This window comes from Fundulus heteroclitus, unplaced genomic scaffold, assembly GCF_011125445.2.
Source record: "Fundulus heteroclitus isolate FHET01 unplaced genomic scaffold, MU-UCD_Fhet_4.1 scaffold_36, whole genome shotgun sequence".
NCBI classification, from domain to species: Eukaryota; Metazoa; Chordata; class Actinopteri; order Cyprinodontiformes; family Fundulidae; genus Fundulus; species Fundulus heteroclitus.
The window spans coordinates 3,559,864-3,573,973 of record NW_023396770.1 but is presented as its reverse complement, the minus strand read 5'-3'; the positions used below and the strand labels follow the sequence as shown (position 1 = coordinate 3,573,973).

Below are 14,110 nucleotides of genomic sequence, written 5' to 3'. Positions count from 1 at the left end.
TTTTTAATAAATCCTCAATAACAGAATATTTTCTAGTTAACCAAATGTCCCCATTCTTTGCAAAATAACCCTTGACTCCAGCACAGCTCAGGCTCTGTTTATATGATCTTTACCCCCGGGATCAAGTCTTTGAAAGCCTCGACTGGTTTCCTGTATTTTGGTGCTGCAGCCATCTTCCCATCAACGTCTGACTACCTTTTGCTCCCAACAGCATAATTGTGCCACCCCATGTGTTATTATGGTTATAGTGTTTTGATGTTGCCAAAAAGTTCTTTTGGTCTCAGAAAAGCACCTTCTCCATCATCTTTGCTTTGTGTTCTCTGTGATTCGAGTTGGCCTGGTTCTGCTGAGGTTATCCTCCCTGTTTAAGGGAGTTTTCCTCTCCCACTGTCGCTTCATGCATGCTCATATGAGGGATTGCTGCAAAGCCATCAACAATGCAGACGACTGTCCACTGTGGCTCTACGCTCTTTCAGGAGGAGTGAATGCTGCTTGGAGAGACTTGATGCAACCTGCTGGTTTCCTTAGAGAAAACTTTCTCACCAACCTTGGGATCTGATGGAGTCTGACTTTGGAAAGAACCTTCAGATGATGTGTATCATGAAATTGAATTGAATTGAAAAAATTGTTTGGGTGTCTCTGGGTCTTTACGCCGTGCTGCTGTGGCTCAGAGCTTTTCTATGTTTCAGCATTTCATCTGCAAAAACCTTTATTCACGTCCTCCTGCCACAGCCCAGCCCTGAATTTTTCTATTCCCGTCTCTCACATTCAATTATCTGATAAATGTTTACATGCGACAAAAAATAAATCAGCCGTGCAAAAGCTGAAGCATCACATAAACAGATGTAAAAGTGGAAGAATCTGTTCCCCTGAATATCATTTTCTTTCTGTGATCTGCTGCTGACTCCAAAGTCCCCCATTAATGTGGATTTTGAGATGTTTTTGATGAATCTGTTACATTGTGACATAAAAATGTGCAAAGAGGCAACAGATGTGATTTAATACACCATTGGGAGTCTGTATGATGAGTCTGTTAGTGTGTTTTCCACAGCCAGCAGGTTCACTCTGTGCAATATTTCACTGTGCAGGACGCTGCATGTAGAAGGGAAGGTCTGCAGCACGACCAGGAATCTGTTAGGTGTTCAGAAATGACATTCTGGCCTCATAAAATCCGCAGAACACACAGAAAAAGGTGTTTTTTATTGCTTTTTATGGATTGATGCTGCGCAGGAGAAAGTGGGAAAGCATTAGCTGATCTGACACAGAAGACTTGGTGTTTTTAATTCCATCTTCCAGGTTTTCTTGGAGATGAAGGACACCATCTGTGAGCGCCGTGTTTTGCTGCTCTAATGAGACAAACCGTCCTTAAAGTCGGACTTTAACCGGCCGCGTGGGTCTGATTCTGTCACAGATGGTTGAAGTCAGAGGTGGGAAGAGTTGGATCTGCACTTAATGTTCTTACATATTAATAATATTTGGCTTTCTTCTGATTTCTGATTACTGAGCCGATGTGACAAGTGAATTTCTCCAATGTGAGATCAATAAAGTCTATCTTATCTTATCTTAATGATCCAATCTGGATTCTGCAGGAAACTTGATTTCTGACACCCAAAAAAAAATCGTTTGGACACAACTTTGGTAAAAAAAAAGAAAAAAAAAAAAGAAACTTTGATCCTCAGATCAGATCACCAGTAGATCACCTTTGTTTCATTTCCTATGGTGCCGCTGTCTATAGAACCTGAAGGTCGGTTTTGGTCCTGCTGAACCGGCCCAAAGCAGAGCTGAAACCAGAAGACTGTTATATATATGTGTGAACATGAACATTTACAGCAACATGCAGCTTTGCGGTCGTGCAACGCTCGTTTTAGGCGGGCAGCAGACTTCTGGTCAAGCTATTGCATGTGTTTTACTTTTGAAAGTCCAGGCAGGAAGCATCTCACCTCAGCTCCACTCTTACCTAACTCTACCGCTCAATCTGACCCGTATTGTCCAACCGCTGGGATGAGGACTGGGATCTGTGTTTTGGGATAAGTATAATAATTAAAAAAACTGGGGATATGAACAGCAACCCCGCCGCCAGGATTCCGGTTGGTGGTGGACTAACTTCTTCTTTCTGCTTCTGGCCGTGGTTCTGCTCTGGTTCTGCTCTGGTTCTGCTCTGGTTCTTCTGCGCTGGTTCTGGTCTTGCTGTGTATCTCTTTGGGACCTCAGACGTCCTGGCAGTAGGGTGTTGTGTTTTTTGTGACCGTGTGTCCACTTCAGCCAAGTCTATGAAACAAGAGAAGGAAGCTGTGGCGGCAGGAAATCTAACCTGTCTGGTTTTTAGATGATTTATTAAAAAATATGAAAGTTTCTCAGGGGGCAGAACTCTAAATGTTGCAGACCTAAAGAATAAAACACAAGTGGTTTCACCTAACCAGGTGTTTTCTCTGCATTGTGTAACGCGGTGGGCTTTTTTTCGCTGACACGGTTCTGTTGGGATTATAATGCAGGCCGCCCCCAGCCTATTGTTGACCCCCATGGTCCCTGTTGTGTTTTTTCCCCTGAGTGGGTCAGTTGATGTTCAGGGAGAGATAAAAGGCTACAGGGGAGAGAGAGAGAGAGAGAGAGAGAGAGAGAGAGAGAGAGAGAGAGGTGGAGGGGTTCAGCTGCAGGGTTCTGGAGTCCTGGCCATGGGGGCCCGGAGCCACCGGAGCATCACGCAGCAGGCATCAGAGAGCCCGTCATGTCTTTAAACTACATCAATGAACTTCTACGAAGGATGTGTGAGTAGGATGAGAGGTGTAGCCCGAGCGGCAGTTATGAGGTGCGAAGAGGCCGTTTGTGTGGTTTTTGAGCTGTTTCAGGTGCTGGGGTGGTTTTACCTGAGCGGAGCCGATGAAGAGATGAGAAAACGTTTCCTCTGAATGGCTTTTTGTTTCAGCCTTCAGAGCTCAGGGCCTCTGTGATTATCCGACAGACAAAGCCCTTTCTCCTTCTTTCTAACGGTGTGCGGACGTGTGCAGCCGAGTTCTGGTCCTGTAAGAGATGCTGGCGGAAAAATCACGTTGAGTAAAAAACACAGAGGCTTCAAATAGCCACGCAGTGATCAAACAGCTTCTATTCAAAGAGTTTTATGCAACTTTTACTTGTTAATTGTGTTCAGTTCGCTTTATTTCCATGACTGAAATGGATAAATATGTACAATAAAAGTCTGGGGGAAAAAACAGGAGTAGAAGGTAGCCAAGAGCTCAACTGAAAGTTGCCAAAGAGGGATGACGTTATGATAAACTCTGGTATTAATCTGTAACAATGTTTACTGAGGGAAGCACTTCAAAAAGTGATGATTTATACCCTTAATTACCAAGAGAGGAGTTGGCCCTAAAAACTCCCTAAAATGACTGTAACAGATGTGGTGGATAGAAGGAAGTTAAAGGACTGATGTTCTGACGGCGGCTGTATTCATGTTCTCTCCTTTATTTGGAGCAGACACTGAGAAAGAAACAATGCGTCTTCCTGTGATCATCAGAGCTCAACATTAAAGGTCTGGTGTTTGGAGAGTGCAGCCTTTGCTTTAAAGTAATCTCTGGACATCAGCACAAGTTTTCTACAAGCAAAAACTATGAGCAGTTAAGCCTCATGCTCACAGCTGTGCTAGTCTCAATGGTCTGGCTGTTGACTCTCCTCCTCCTCCTGGGCAAGAACTGCTTCCGACGCAGATCTCTGAAACTGCACATCAAGATCCGTATATGAGACCTACTTCCTGATTTAAACAGGCGTGGCTACAAAGGCTTTTTTTAATGTCAAAAAGTACTTTAACATTACTGATCTGCTTTGGGAAAATATAAAAAGTCAAGAGCTGAAAGGAAGACTATTAATATTCATCGGTTTTGTACAGCAACAAATTTTCTCTTTTGAACAGAAAAGAAAGAGTTTTTCCTATTTCTGCTAAAATAAACAATTAGCATAATAATGTTAGTCATGACATTTATTTACTGGTTTTTTGTTTTGGATTTTCATGCATTAATCACAAATATTGAATCAATACCAAATAAAAGCAGTACTAGTTCAATGCTTGCAGAACAATTAACACGTTTGCCATTTTGGTCTTTACAAACCAACTTTAGTTTAAATAAAACATGGTTTAAAGGTTATTCTCCTTTAGTTTCCACACCATGAGTTTCTGTCTTCTTTTGCTACAGGAACTAGTTCCACACACCTGAATTTATTATTTCCGTCCGTCTGGAAAATTTTTGCCTAGTTTCAGCCAGCTGGCTGGCAGTACTCAGCAACTGGTGGGGGAGGGTAATTACTCTACAGTGCGGAGCTTTTTCTGTAATCTCAGTGAAATGACTTTGGCAGAATATCTGCGCAGTATCTCAACCAGAGCCGTGTGAAGCCGTGTGCCGCCTAGCTTTAACGCTTTATTTGCCTCTGTGAGTGATCAGAGTTTATCTGTCTGTTTGTGGGTGTGTTCCAGCTCAGGCCTCCTACAGTGATAGGCCAGTTCCACACGCTGTTCTTCGGCTCGGTCCGGATGTTCTTCCTGGGTGTTCTCGGCTTCGCGGTCTACGGCAACGAAGCTCTGCACTTCAGCTGCGACCCGGATCGCCGAGAGCTCAACCTGTTCTGCTACAACCAGTTCAGACCCATAACGCCTCAGGTGGGACCAAGCTACACTAGAACCCAGAACCAGAGAAAGTTCTGGTCATGTCAAGATGTATCTTTGACTTACAGTACCGGTCAGATGTTTCAGTTCTCCCATCATGGGGTTAATGTTGCATTTACTGAACTGTTTTTTTCCAGGAGGGAACGATTATAAAACAGCCAAGATTTGTAAAAACAGGAAGTTGTGATTTATTGTGCAACCAATCATCACAACTTGGAAAATGATCCTAAACGGAGATCCAAACTGGTTTTGAAATGACCAGAGTTTCCTAACATTAACCTTCTGAAATCGCCTTCCTCGACCAGATTGTAAATTTGTGGAGCATGATTTAAAGTTAGACTTGTACCAGGAAAGCTAACAGTTTAAAGGAACTCTACCAGTCCCTTGAATAACATTCAACCAGGATGATGTCAGAAGCTTGTAAGTAAATACAAAAAGTATGAAATTAAGCTACAATTTGCTAAATGGAATTTACCAAACCTCAATGGGGCGTATGTAAATGTTTGACAATGAATGTATAGTTTTGATGCTGGGTGGATTGGAGAAAACTCTTCTCAGTACTTTAAGATCAGTACTGTGCACTGAAATATTGTTCCCATTTCTAATATTTTTTTGATGCCCTCACAAAAATATCAAGTTATGACCCAGAAGCAATGGTCCAGTTGGATGTAATTTGGGACATAGGTATACCAGGGTTGTAAAACAAGATTTTTACAAGGAACTGTCACAGTTGGAACAGACTAATGAAACATTCTCCCTAACACCCAGCCTCTCTGTATTATTCTGTTTACATTGGTATTTCTGCCCTCTACAGGTCTTTTGGGCGTTACAGCTGGTAACTGTGCTGGTTCCTGGGGCTTGGTTCCACCTGTACGCCGCCTGTAAGAATATAGACCAAGAGGAAATTCTTGAACGACCCGTCTACACCGTCTTCTACATCATCTCCGTTCTTCTACGCATCATTCTAGAAATCATCGCCTTCTGGCTACAAAGTCACATCTTTGGTTTTCAGGTCTGTCGCTTTCTCACAACCTTTAACTCTGTTCAGTGCTCCGTCAAACCTTTCATCGTCCACTCATACGTACCCTTTGAAGGTTCACTTTTACTGTAATCAACTGCAACTTCACATGTTAAATCCCAGTGTATTGAACTAAGGATCAGAGAAACAAGTGAATTCACTCCGTCTCAGACTCCACAGGCCTCAGCCGGGTTATTAAATGGAAAGGATCATTAGAAAAAGACTCAGCAAGTATGACTTGTTTGGTAGAGTTGATGATGAAAGACGTTCTCTTAGAGAAGAATAAGGCAACATGGTTTAGATTCACAAAATAGCATCTCAAAGAGTCAGAAGTCCTGTCAAAGGATGCAACCAAATTGGAGGCGTTTGGTAGTGATGAACCGGACCATGGGTGGAGAAAACCAAACCAACGAAAAGCTCTTCCTCTTACTTTTCTATCATTTCCTCAGGTCCACCCAGTGTACGTGTGTGATGCCAGCTCCTTGGAGAAGGCCTTCAATGTGACCAAGTGCATGGTACCGGAGCACTTTGAGAAAACCATCTTCCTCAGCGCCATGTACACCTTCACTGTCATCACCATCCTCCTCTGCGTTGCTGAGATATTTGAGATCCTCAGCCGGCGACTTGGTTATCTCAACAATCAATGACAGACAGCTTCGTGCTCATGTACAGCGAGAGAAAATGTCTGACATATTTTCAGACTCTTCATGTCGGGCTCTTTGTCACCTGGAGCTCCGTGGAGCAGAAAGTCGGTGTTGGAGCCAGACCTCACCTGTAGTCCATCAGTGAGCAGCACCGAGACATGGAAGAAGGTGCAATCACGTCAGAGCTGGCCAGAACTAACTGTTCTTTTGGAGTTTGTTGCCTTTAAGTATAGAGTGACCATCCATTGTTGTGCTTTAGAAGTGAGATGGTTCTGTACTGGCTGGGTCAAATGGAGTCATATGATTGGACTGGATGGCCAGAGAGTGTCAGCTTCCTAGACCTACCAAGGTCCCTTACAATTATTAGGATCAGTGGAGATAGTAAACCCATTTCGGTACAAACTTGAGGATTTATAATATTGCAACGTCCCCTGAAAACTATTGCAAATGAGCCTCACATCTAGTAATTTAGAATAAAAGCTTAAAAGACATAGATACAATGTACAACTTTCCATTTGTTTCCATTTCAATTTCAGCTTTGTCATTCCTACGTAAAAAAAAATTGGCATTCTAATCCAAGCTGTCATGTATGCCAGTTATTTCTTTATCGAGCTAAAATAAAAAGTTAGTTGTCCTGAAACGAGCTTCTCCCACCAATCCAGTGCACCAGAAAGGCCGACTGCCTGAGTTTGCCTCCCAGAAACGGAAAGAAATCAGTATGTCTTGATGACGACATCTTCACTAAGAATCTCCTCAAAAATATTAGCTAGGTTTATCCTGAGTGTAACAAATTAAGAAAAATGGAGCATTAGAAAACCTGGTAGTGTTGATATTTAAAATAAAAAATATAATTTTTAATGAGATATTTATAAAAAGAATTAATGCTATTTGAAAATGTTTTATTTATTCCCTGCATATCACAACATTGCTACAGTAAGCAGTTATTAATAGATTTAGTGGGTGTGGAAAAAAAATCTGATTGAAAATATGATGAATTTGATTTAAGTCCTTAATGCTCTGATGAGCCTCGATGCTTGCTTAGAGCAGATGCCCTAAAGCTTTTGTCCATGTCTGATTCTGGACAAAAGGAATAAGGTGTCCTCCATATTCAAATAGCAATTATTCTAATTCGTTTAACTTATTTCATGCATTTTTTTCCTTTACACTTAGCTTCTGTCCTTGGAAAAATTATTACCTCTCCTGTTCTGTTTTGTTCTTTTTTTACTCAGACATCCATCCAACTTTTGTTGTGAAGTTTTCCGCTATCTGTTTATCATCTCAGGTACAAGATCGTATAACAAAGGTGGATCATGCCCGCTTTTCAGAACCTTTTTAAACCTTTAAAGTCAGCGTCACACATTGAAATCTCATCAGTTGATCTCAAGCTACTATTTAAAAGATCTAAGCCTAACAAAACTACCAAATACTATTCTTACTGTGTTTGATGGCCAGCATGCTAACCGCTAACAGAATAGATAACCATGCTAACCCATTGACGCTGCTACAAACTAGCATGCTAAAAGCTTCAATGGAATAGTGTCCATGCATCAATTGCTTTTCGCACCTCTGAGATTGGGACGCAGGTGTAACAGGTCCAGGAGGGGAATTTAGACATCCTTCTCCCAAATGGCGAATCCCAAATGATCTCGTGTCAGAACGAATATAAAGTTTGCTGAGAATGTCCCATCCTGAGATCTCCTCGCCGTAGAGCAAGCCTGGAAACCTGCAGGGGAAGCTACCCAGGAGACATCTAAATCTTAAACCTTTTATTCCGATCAGCCCTTTATTCCGATTACTTTTGCCCATGTAAACGTAGCTACTGAAAGGCTGAGAGAATAGTGCGTTTTCCTTTCACCCTCCCAACATTTTTCAGGAAACTTTGGAGTGGGAGAGAGCCCAGCCTTTCAACAGATTAGCATTTTAACTGTGGTTGGTTGCTAGCATGCTAATCAGCTACGTTCACAACAGATTAACCATGCTAACCAGTAGCAACCACAACGGATTAGCATACTAATCGGGAAAACCTTTAGGAAAGTTGTAGGAACTACTACCAGTTAGCATACTAAATGTGCATAGTTTATCAGGGAGAGCCACTATGGATAAGCGTGTTAATCTGGTAGCAACTACTACTGCTCAGCAGGCTAATATCATCAGCAGGCTAATGAGTTAATATTGCTGACTTATAATAAAAGCAGAAACCTGTGGCAAAGGTCCATCAATGAGGCTGGATTAACTGCTAAAATAGGCTCCATATCACTAAAATGTTATTTCCGTAGACAGTCCTAAACAAAACAGCTGTAAAGTGTCAACACAGAAACTCAACGGGTTTTGAGGCACATTTAAAACTACTACCAGATTCAGGGCGTTTTCTTTTTCTTAAATAGTACAAGTTAAAGGTTTGAAAACATCTACTAAATTTATTCAAAACGCATGTGATAGTGTGTACAATTATATTTTTACTGCTGCATGTCTTCTACTGTTTCAATTCCTATTTATACCTTTGTTTGTAACCCGCTACCTGTAAAAGAGTGATAAATGCTTGTTACATCTTGTTCTCACATTCATGTATTTGTATTGCGATCACTGCATCCTTCAAAACTGTTTTCACCCTTTTAGCTACATCAGAAAGTTACACTTCATGTGCAAACTGTTTGTCTGATTGCTGAACTACATTGCATATGACCAGCAATTTTCATATCTTTTTTTGTCTTGAGATGATTAAAGCAAAAATGTTCTCCACTTAGCTTTGAGTTTTTAATGATATTTTAAATAATTTAGTTTGGCAGTTTCGAAAGCAACATTTGCTGGTCTGTTTAAATTTTGTTCATAACATGTTTTAGGTCATTTTCTCAGAGGATAAATTGTGCTGATGATGTTGGTTTTCAAATCCGATCAAATTTTTTACACAAAAAATAGATACTGATCTAAACGTGCCGACATCTATAGTGAGATGAGGGCAAGCCTGGAATGTTTAAAACAACTGGAAGAGGGACAAACGTGGCCGGATGAGGACCCAGTTTTATCTTGCCAACATGCACAGTGAGGAAGACGGTAAAAATGAGGGAGATTAAAAAATGTCCAAGGCTACAAATATAAACTGGAACCATGGTTCTTTGGTCAGACAAGTCTAAAAAGAAACGTATAAACAGGATAAATGTGCAACGCAAAACAAATCCTGTTTAATTTTAAGTAAGGAGGAGGATCTGAGATGCTGGGGGGGGGTTGTTTCTCATCTAAAGGTCAAAAATAAGTAAATAAATAGATCAGGTTGCCTCTTCCTGTAAAGTAAAATGGGTTGCCCTTCAGTATTTTAGCAGGAGAATGATCCAAAACACAGAAATATTTTTCTCAGACATAAAAATCCACATTATTTCATGCCCTTCTCAGTCCCTAGACCTAAATCCTGGGACCCTGGATGAATAAGTGCCGTCCCATTTGCAAAATGTGTTGGTTCAGAGTGTTGACAACTGGGAACTGCATAACTTTGTGTGAAAATTATAATTTCCTTTTCCTTTCCTGTTTCCTTTCCTTTTTCCTGTGTTTAATCAGTGACTGAAGGCCTTCATAGTTAAGACTTTCCAACATTTTCAGTATGCAACAAAGGACAACTTTATTTTCAGACAAATCTCACACATTTTCCAGGGGGTCCAATATGTATGGAGGCTTTAAATAAGGCTGTAAAGAGAAGGGGAAGTTTAAACATTTACTCTGATGTCAATGTGGGAACATAAAAGTCATTTAGCTATTTATGAAATGGAACGCTAGTTTAATTATCTGTATTCAACTTATAAAATCAGCCAATTAATGTGTTGATGCAACATTTAATGCAGCCCAGAAGCTTTATGTAGATGTATTTATATTTAAAAGCTAAAAACTTCTGATTTCTATCGGGTAATCTAATTGAAGAGACTTTATTTGAAAAAACTGATTTTTTTATAAACCACCCAAATATTTAAGTAAAACTATTTTTTTTAAATATAAAAAGTATAAAAATTTAAAATAGAACACAAGTGAAAAACCAAATAAAAGAAGTTAAAATAAGCAAAGACTTAAAAACCTAAATATATGTGTATTAAGCTGTTTTTGTTGTTTTTTATTCGAAAACGTTGCAAACCAACTCCTGTGGCTCTCTGTGCTACGTCTCTGTTTCACCAGTTCAGCTTCCTGATCCTGTCAGGGAAACAAAGATTAGATCGGACGCTGAATACAAGAGTAAAAATAAATTATAGTCATGCACAGGAGGGCTCAATGAATCATCATAGCTGCTTTCCCAATCTGATTTTGCTTTTATTTCCAAGTCATATTGTGTAGAGGACAATAATGTTGTTGTTGTTGGAACACACACAAAACAGCATTTCCTTCTTGGGTTGGGACCAAATTAAACTGGCATTAGACAAATATGAAGTACTAAAAGTCGTAGGGTGGGATTTATGTAGAAGAACATCAGGTCAAAGGTTCATCCAGCCACAAGCCAGGCCAAATAAATCAAAGTTTTCTTTCCTTCCACAGACCATAAAGTCATTTAACTGTGACGGACAACCTCTCTGCTCCAAACCATTCCGCTTCCTTTCAAAGTAGTTTTGTCTCAATTTGTCAGTGCTTGATTATATTTGTTTTCTTCTGTAGATGCTGTTTTTTTTTTTTGTTTTTTTTTTTAATAAAACATTTTGTGCAGCTGATTGAAACTCTGCCTGACTTGCACACATCTGAGTCTGAAATTGATACTTGATTATAAAGGTTTTAAGCAGCAATTGAGGTTCTGGGACCTTACAGCTCTGAGTTTCTAACTTGTTCTGATGGCACAAATCCGTTTTCTGAGTCCTGTCCTCTGAGCAACAAAATACTTTGATATCCCAACACTTGATGGGTTTAGTTTCCTGCTCAACAAGACCATGGTGTTTTCCCTGTAAACAATGTTTAATCCCACAATGTGTTTTCCTCCGTAATGCTTTTCTTTCCTCTGTTTGTTCTTTATTCTGTTCGTGTACAGAACTTTGCAGGAATGCATTTGTACAATAATAAACAACGATGACATCAGCATAAAGAAATGAAAATGCATCAGGTACAAGCTGCTAGAAATTGTTAATGTAGATCATTAGGACACTAAGTCTTAAAAAACAGCATTGAGGGACACCTTTTGTGGGATAGCAATAAGTAGAAGAGAGATGTCTGGGCAGACAGTGATAAGGCAAGGTAAATAATGGTTACCAGGTTGTCCGTCCGTCAGTCATTTACTGTTTATGTCCTGGAAACAGAGATCACCATAAAGTGAGTCCAGCAATCCCAGAAAAGGAAGTGATTTTAGCTGCTTGTATTTGCAAATTCCTTTCTTATTAACTTGTAATTGTTCACAACCGTAGGTGAGTGTTGGAGAGTAGATCAAATGCTTTAGTGACAGCTTTACAAATCTGTATATTGCTCTCTGCTCCATTCTACCAGTGATTGTGAACCAGACTGAGTTGATAAAACCTCTTCACTTATGGCAGTAAGTCCTTCCCAGCCCAAGTGTGGCATTTCATATTTTCTGCTTTAGTACACGACCACAGAGTTTAACATACTGATCTATACCTATGTGACTCGCTCCATGCTCTGGTGTCTGCTGGAGGAGGGGTTCCTGAACTTTTCAGCCTGCAACCCCCAAAATAACAGTCAATCTCATTTTCACAACATTATTGTTATTATTTTTATTTTTTGGTGGGTGGGGGGGGGTCATTCGAGAATACCGTCGTAAAATTACGAGAATAAAGTTCTATTTTTGTAAGAACTCTTATAAAGATGTACAGCCTTCTGCCTGCATTAAAATGAAGAACATGGAGTAGGGCTGGATGATAATTAAATAACGATGTATATCAATCAATAGCTGTATATCAGTGAAAAAGTTCAATAGAACAACAGTTTTTCTTCCTTATGCATTCTAACCTTGTAGGTTACAGTGGTTACATCATCCCAACCAATCACAACACAGATCCAGGAAGCCCCGCCCCCTTCAAAGAGTTCAGAGAGCAGGTGCTCTTTTTTCTTTTTTAAAAACTTGTAGTTTTGGTAAAAAAGTTGGTTGAATAAAGGTTTTAATTTGAATTCAGTCTTTGTGAGTACTGTATCTAAAAATAGGTCAATAAGCAACAGCATAGAATAACCAGGGCTGCACTTAAAATATTTGTTTTTAATTTGGTGATAATTATCGATATCGATCAGTATGATTTCTATTTTATATATATGTTTTTTTTCTATATTGTCCTGCCCTAATATGGAGCATCTTATAAAGTTATACTTTAATATCGCTTCACAAATAAGGAAGGGCTAAATCTTTTTAGCACATTTGCATCAAATCAACCCCTCCGTCCCTTCATGGTGAGGCTAAGGGGACTATATCTGCAAAAAGCAGCAATTCCATTCAAATTGCCAAGAGCTCACAGCCCTTGGACCCCATGGTTGTTTGACCAAGAAGTTATGACCAAAGTTATGTATGCTTCCAAACTACAACTACATAAGACCCATGAAGAATCCACACAAGTTGATGAAATAAATGTAAAATAAACCCCTGTGTGCCTTCAGATATTGTTGCAAAAGTAAAGAACTTCCTTTGTTTGAGCGTTTTGCTTCTATATAGGACTTTTTAATCATCATTTTGGTGGTAGTTAAAAAACAACAACTTTATTTTTCACTAATATAGTCGTCTTAAGAAGTTTAACCCTATAATTCCAAATGTATAATTTTTTATGCAAATATTTCGGAGACTTCTACCTCGTCAACAAAGTCAGTATTTTCAGCATTTTTCTGAACATGCATTCTGAACATACATTGAATACGCATACACATAAATACATTTTACTAGTGATGGTGAGATGAAGCCTCATGAGGCATTAAGCCACTTGAGCCAACTGGTTTGAGAAAGGGTTCATTTCTTGGAGCTTCATGTGCACACGGAACCCCCTACTGGCCAGGTGTATAATCACAGCCAGCTGTATCTTAACACGTGTGATGCATTGATTTTTCGGTAAAACAACGCATATAATCATATCAAGGTTGTAACATTAGTTCAGTCGGCAGCTGTCTACAAAATTATAATATAAAAATAAATAAACGAGGTCTTCTTGCGCTGTTTTGTGTTATTTTAATTTTAATTCGCTTTTTTTTCCTAATTCTATGATTAATGTGAAGTAAGCCTAAGGGCGACGCTAGAGGGCGCCCCCAACACATTTGTCGCCCTAGGCAGCTGGCCCTGCTCACCGGTCAAAACACTCAGAAGCACACTGCCATCTACAGGTAAAAGCCAGTAAATTAGAATATTTTGAAAAACTTGATTTATTTCAGTAATTGCATTCAAAAGGTATAACTTGTACATTATATTTATTCATTGCACACAGACTGATGCATTCAAATGTTTATTTCATTTAATTTTGATGATTTGAAGTGGCAACAAATGAAAATCCAAAATTCTGTGTGTCACAAAATTAGAATATTGTGTAAGGGTTAAATTTTGAGAACACCTGGTGCCACAAAATAATCAGCTGATTAACTCAAAACACCTGCAAAGGGCTTTAAATGGTCTCTCAGTCCAGTTCTGAAGCCTACACAAACATGGGGAAGACTTCAGATTTGACGGCTGTCCAAAAGGCGACCATCGACACATTGCACAAGGAGGGAAAGACACAAAAGGTTATTGCTGAAGAGGCTGGCTGTTCTCAGAGCTCTGTGTCCAAACACATTATTAGAGAGGCAAAGGGAAGGAAAAACTGTGGTCAGAAAAAGTGTACAAGCGATAGGGATCACCGCGCCCTAGTCAAGATTGTGAAAAAA

General features: G+C 39.8%; 1 protein-coding gene across 1 annotated transcript; it reads left to right on the top strand.

Annotated features, from left to right (window-relative positions):
* The first annotated feature begins 2,590 nt into the window (after positions 1–2,590).
* On the top strand, positions 2,591–6,745 carry LOC118556301 (gap junction epsilon-1 protein-like). The gene is given in 5 exon segments (XM_036130536.1): positions 2,591–2,746; positions 2,748–2,765; positions 4,460–4,642; positions 5,463–5,660; positions 6,116–6,745. Coding segments are annotated over 5 exon segments (618 nt in total). The 5' UTR covers positions 2,591–2,725; the 3' UTR covers positions 6,314–6,745.
* Positions 6,746–14,110: the final 7,365 nt, after the last annotated feature.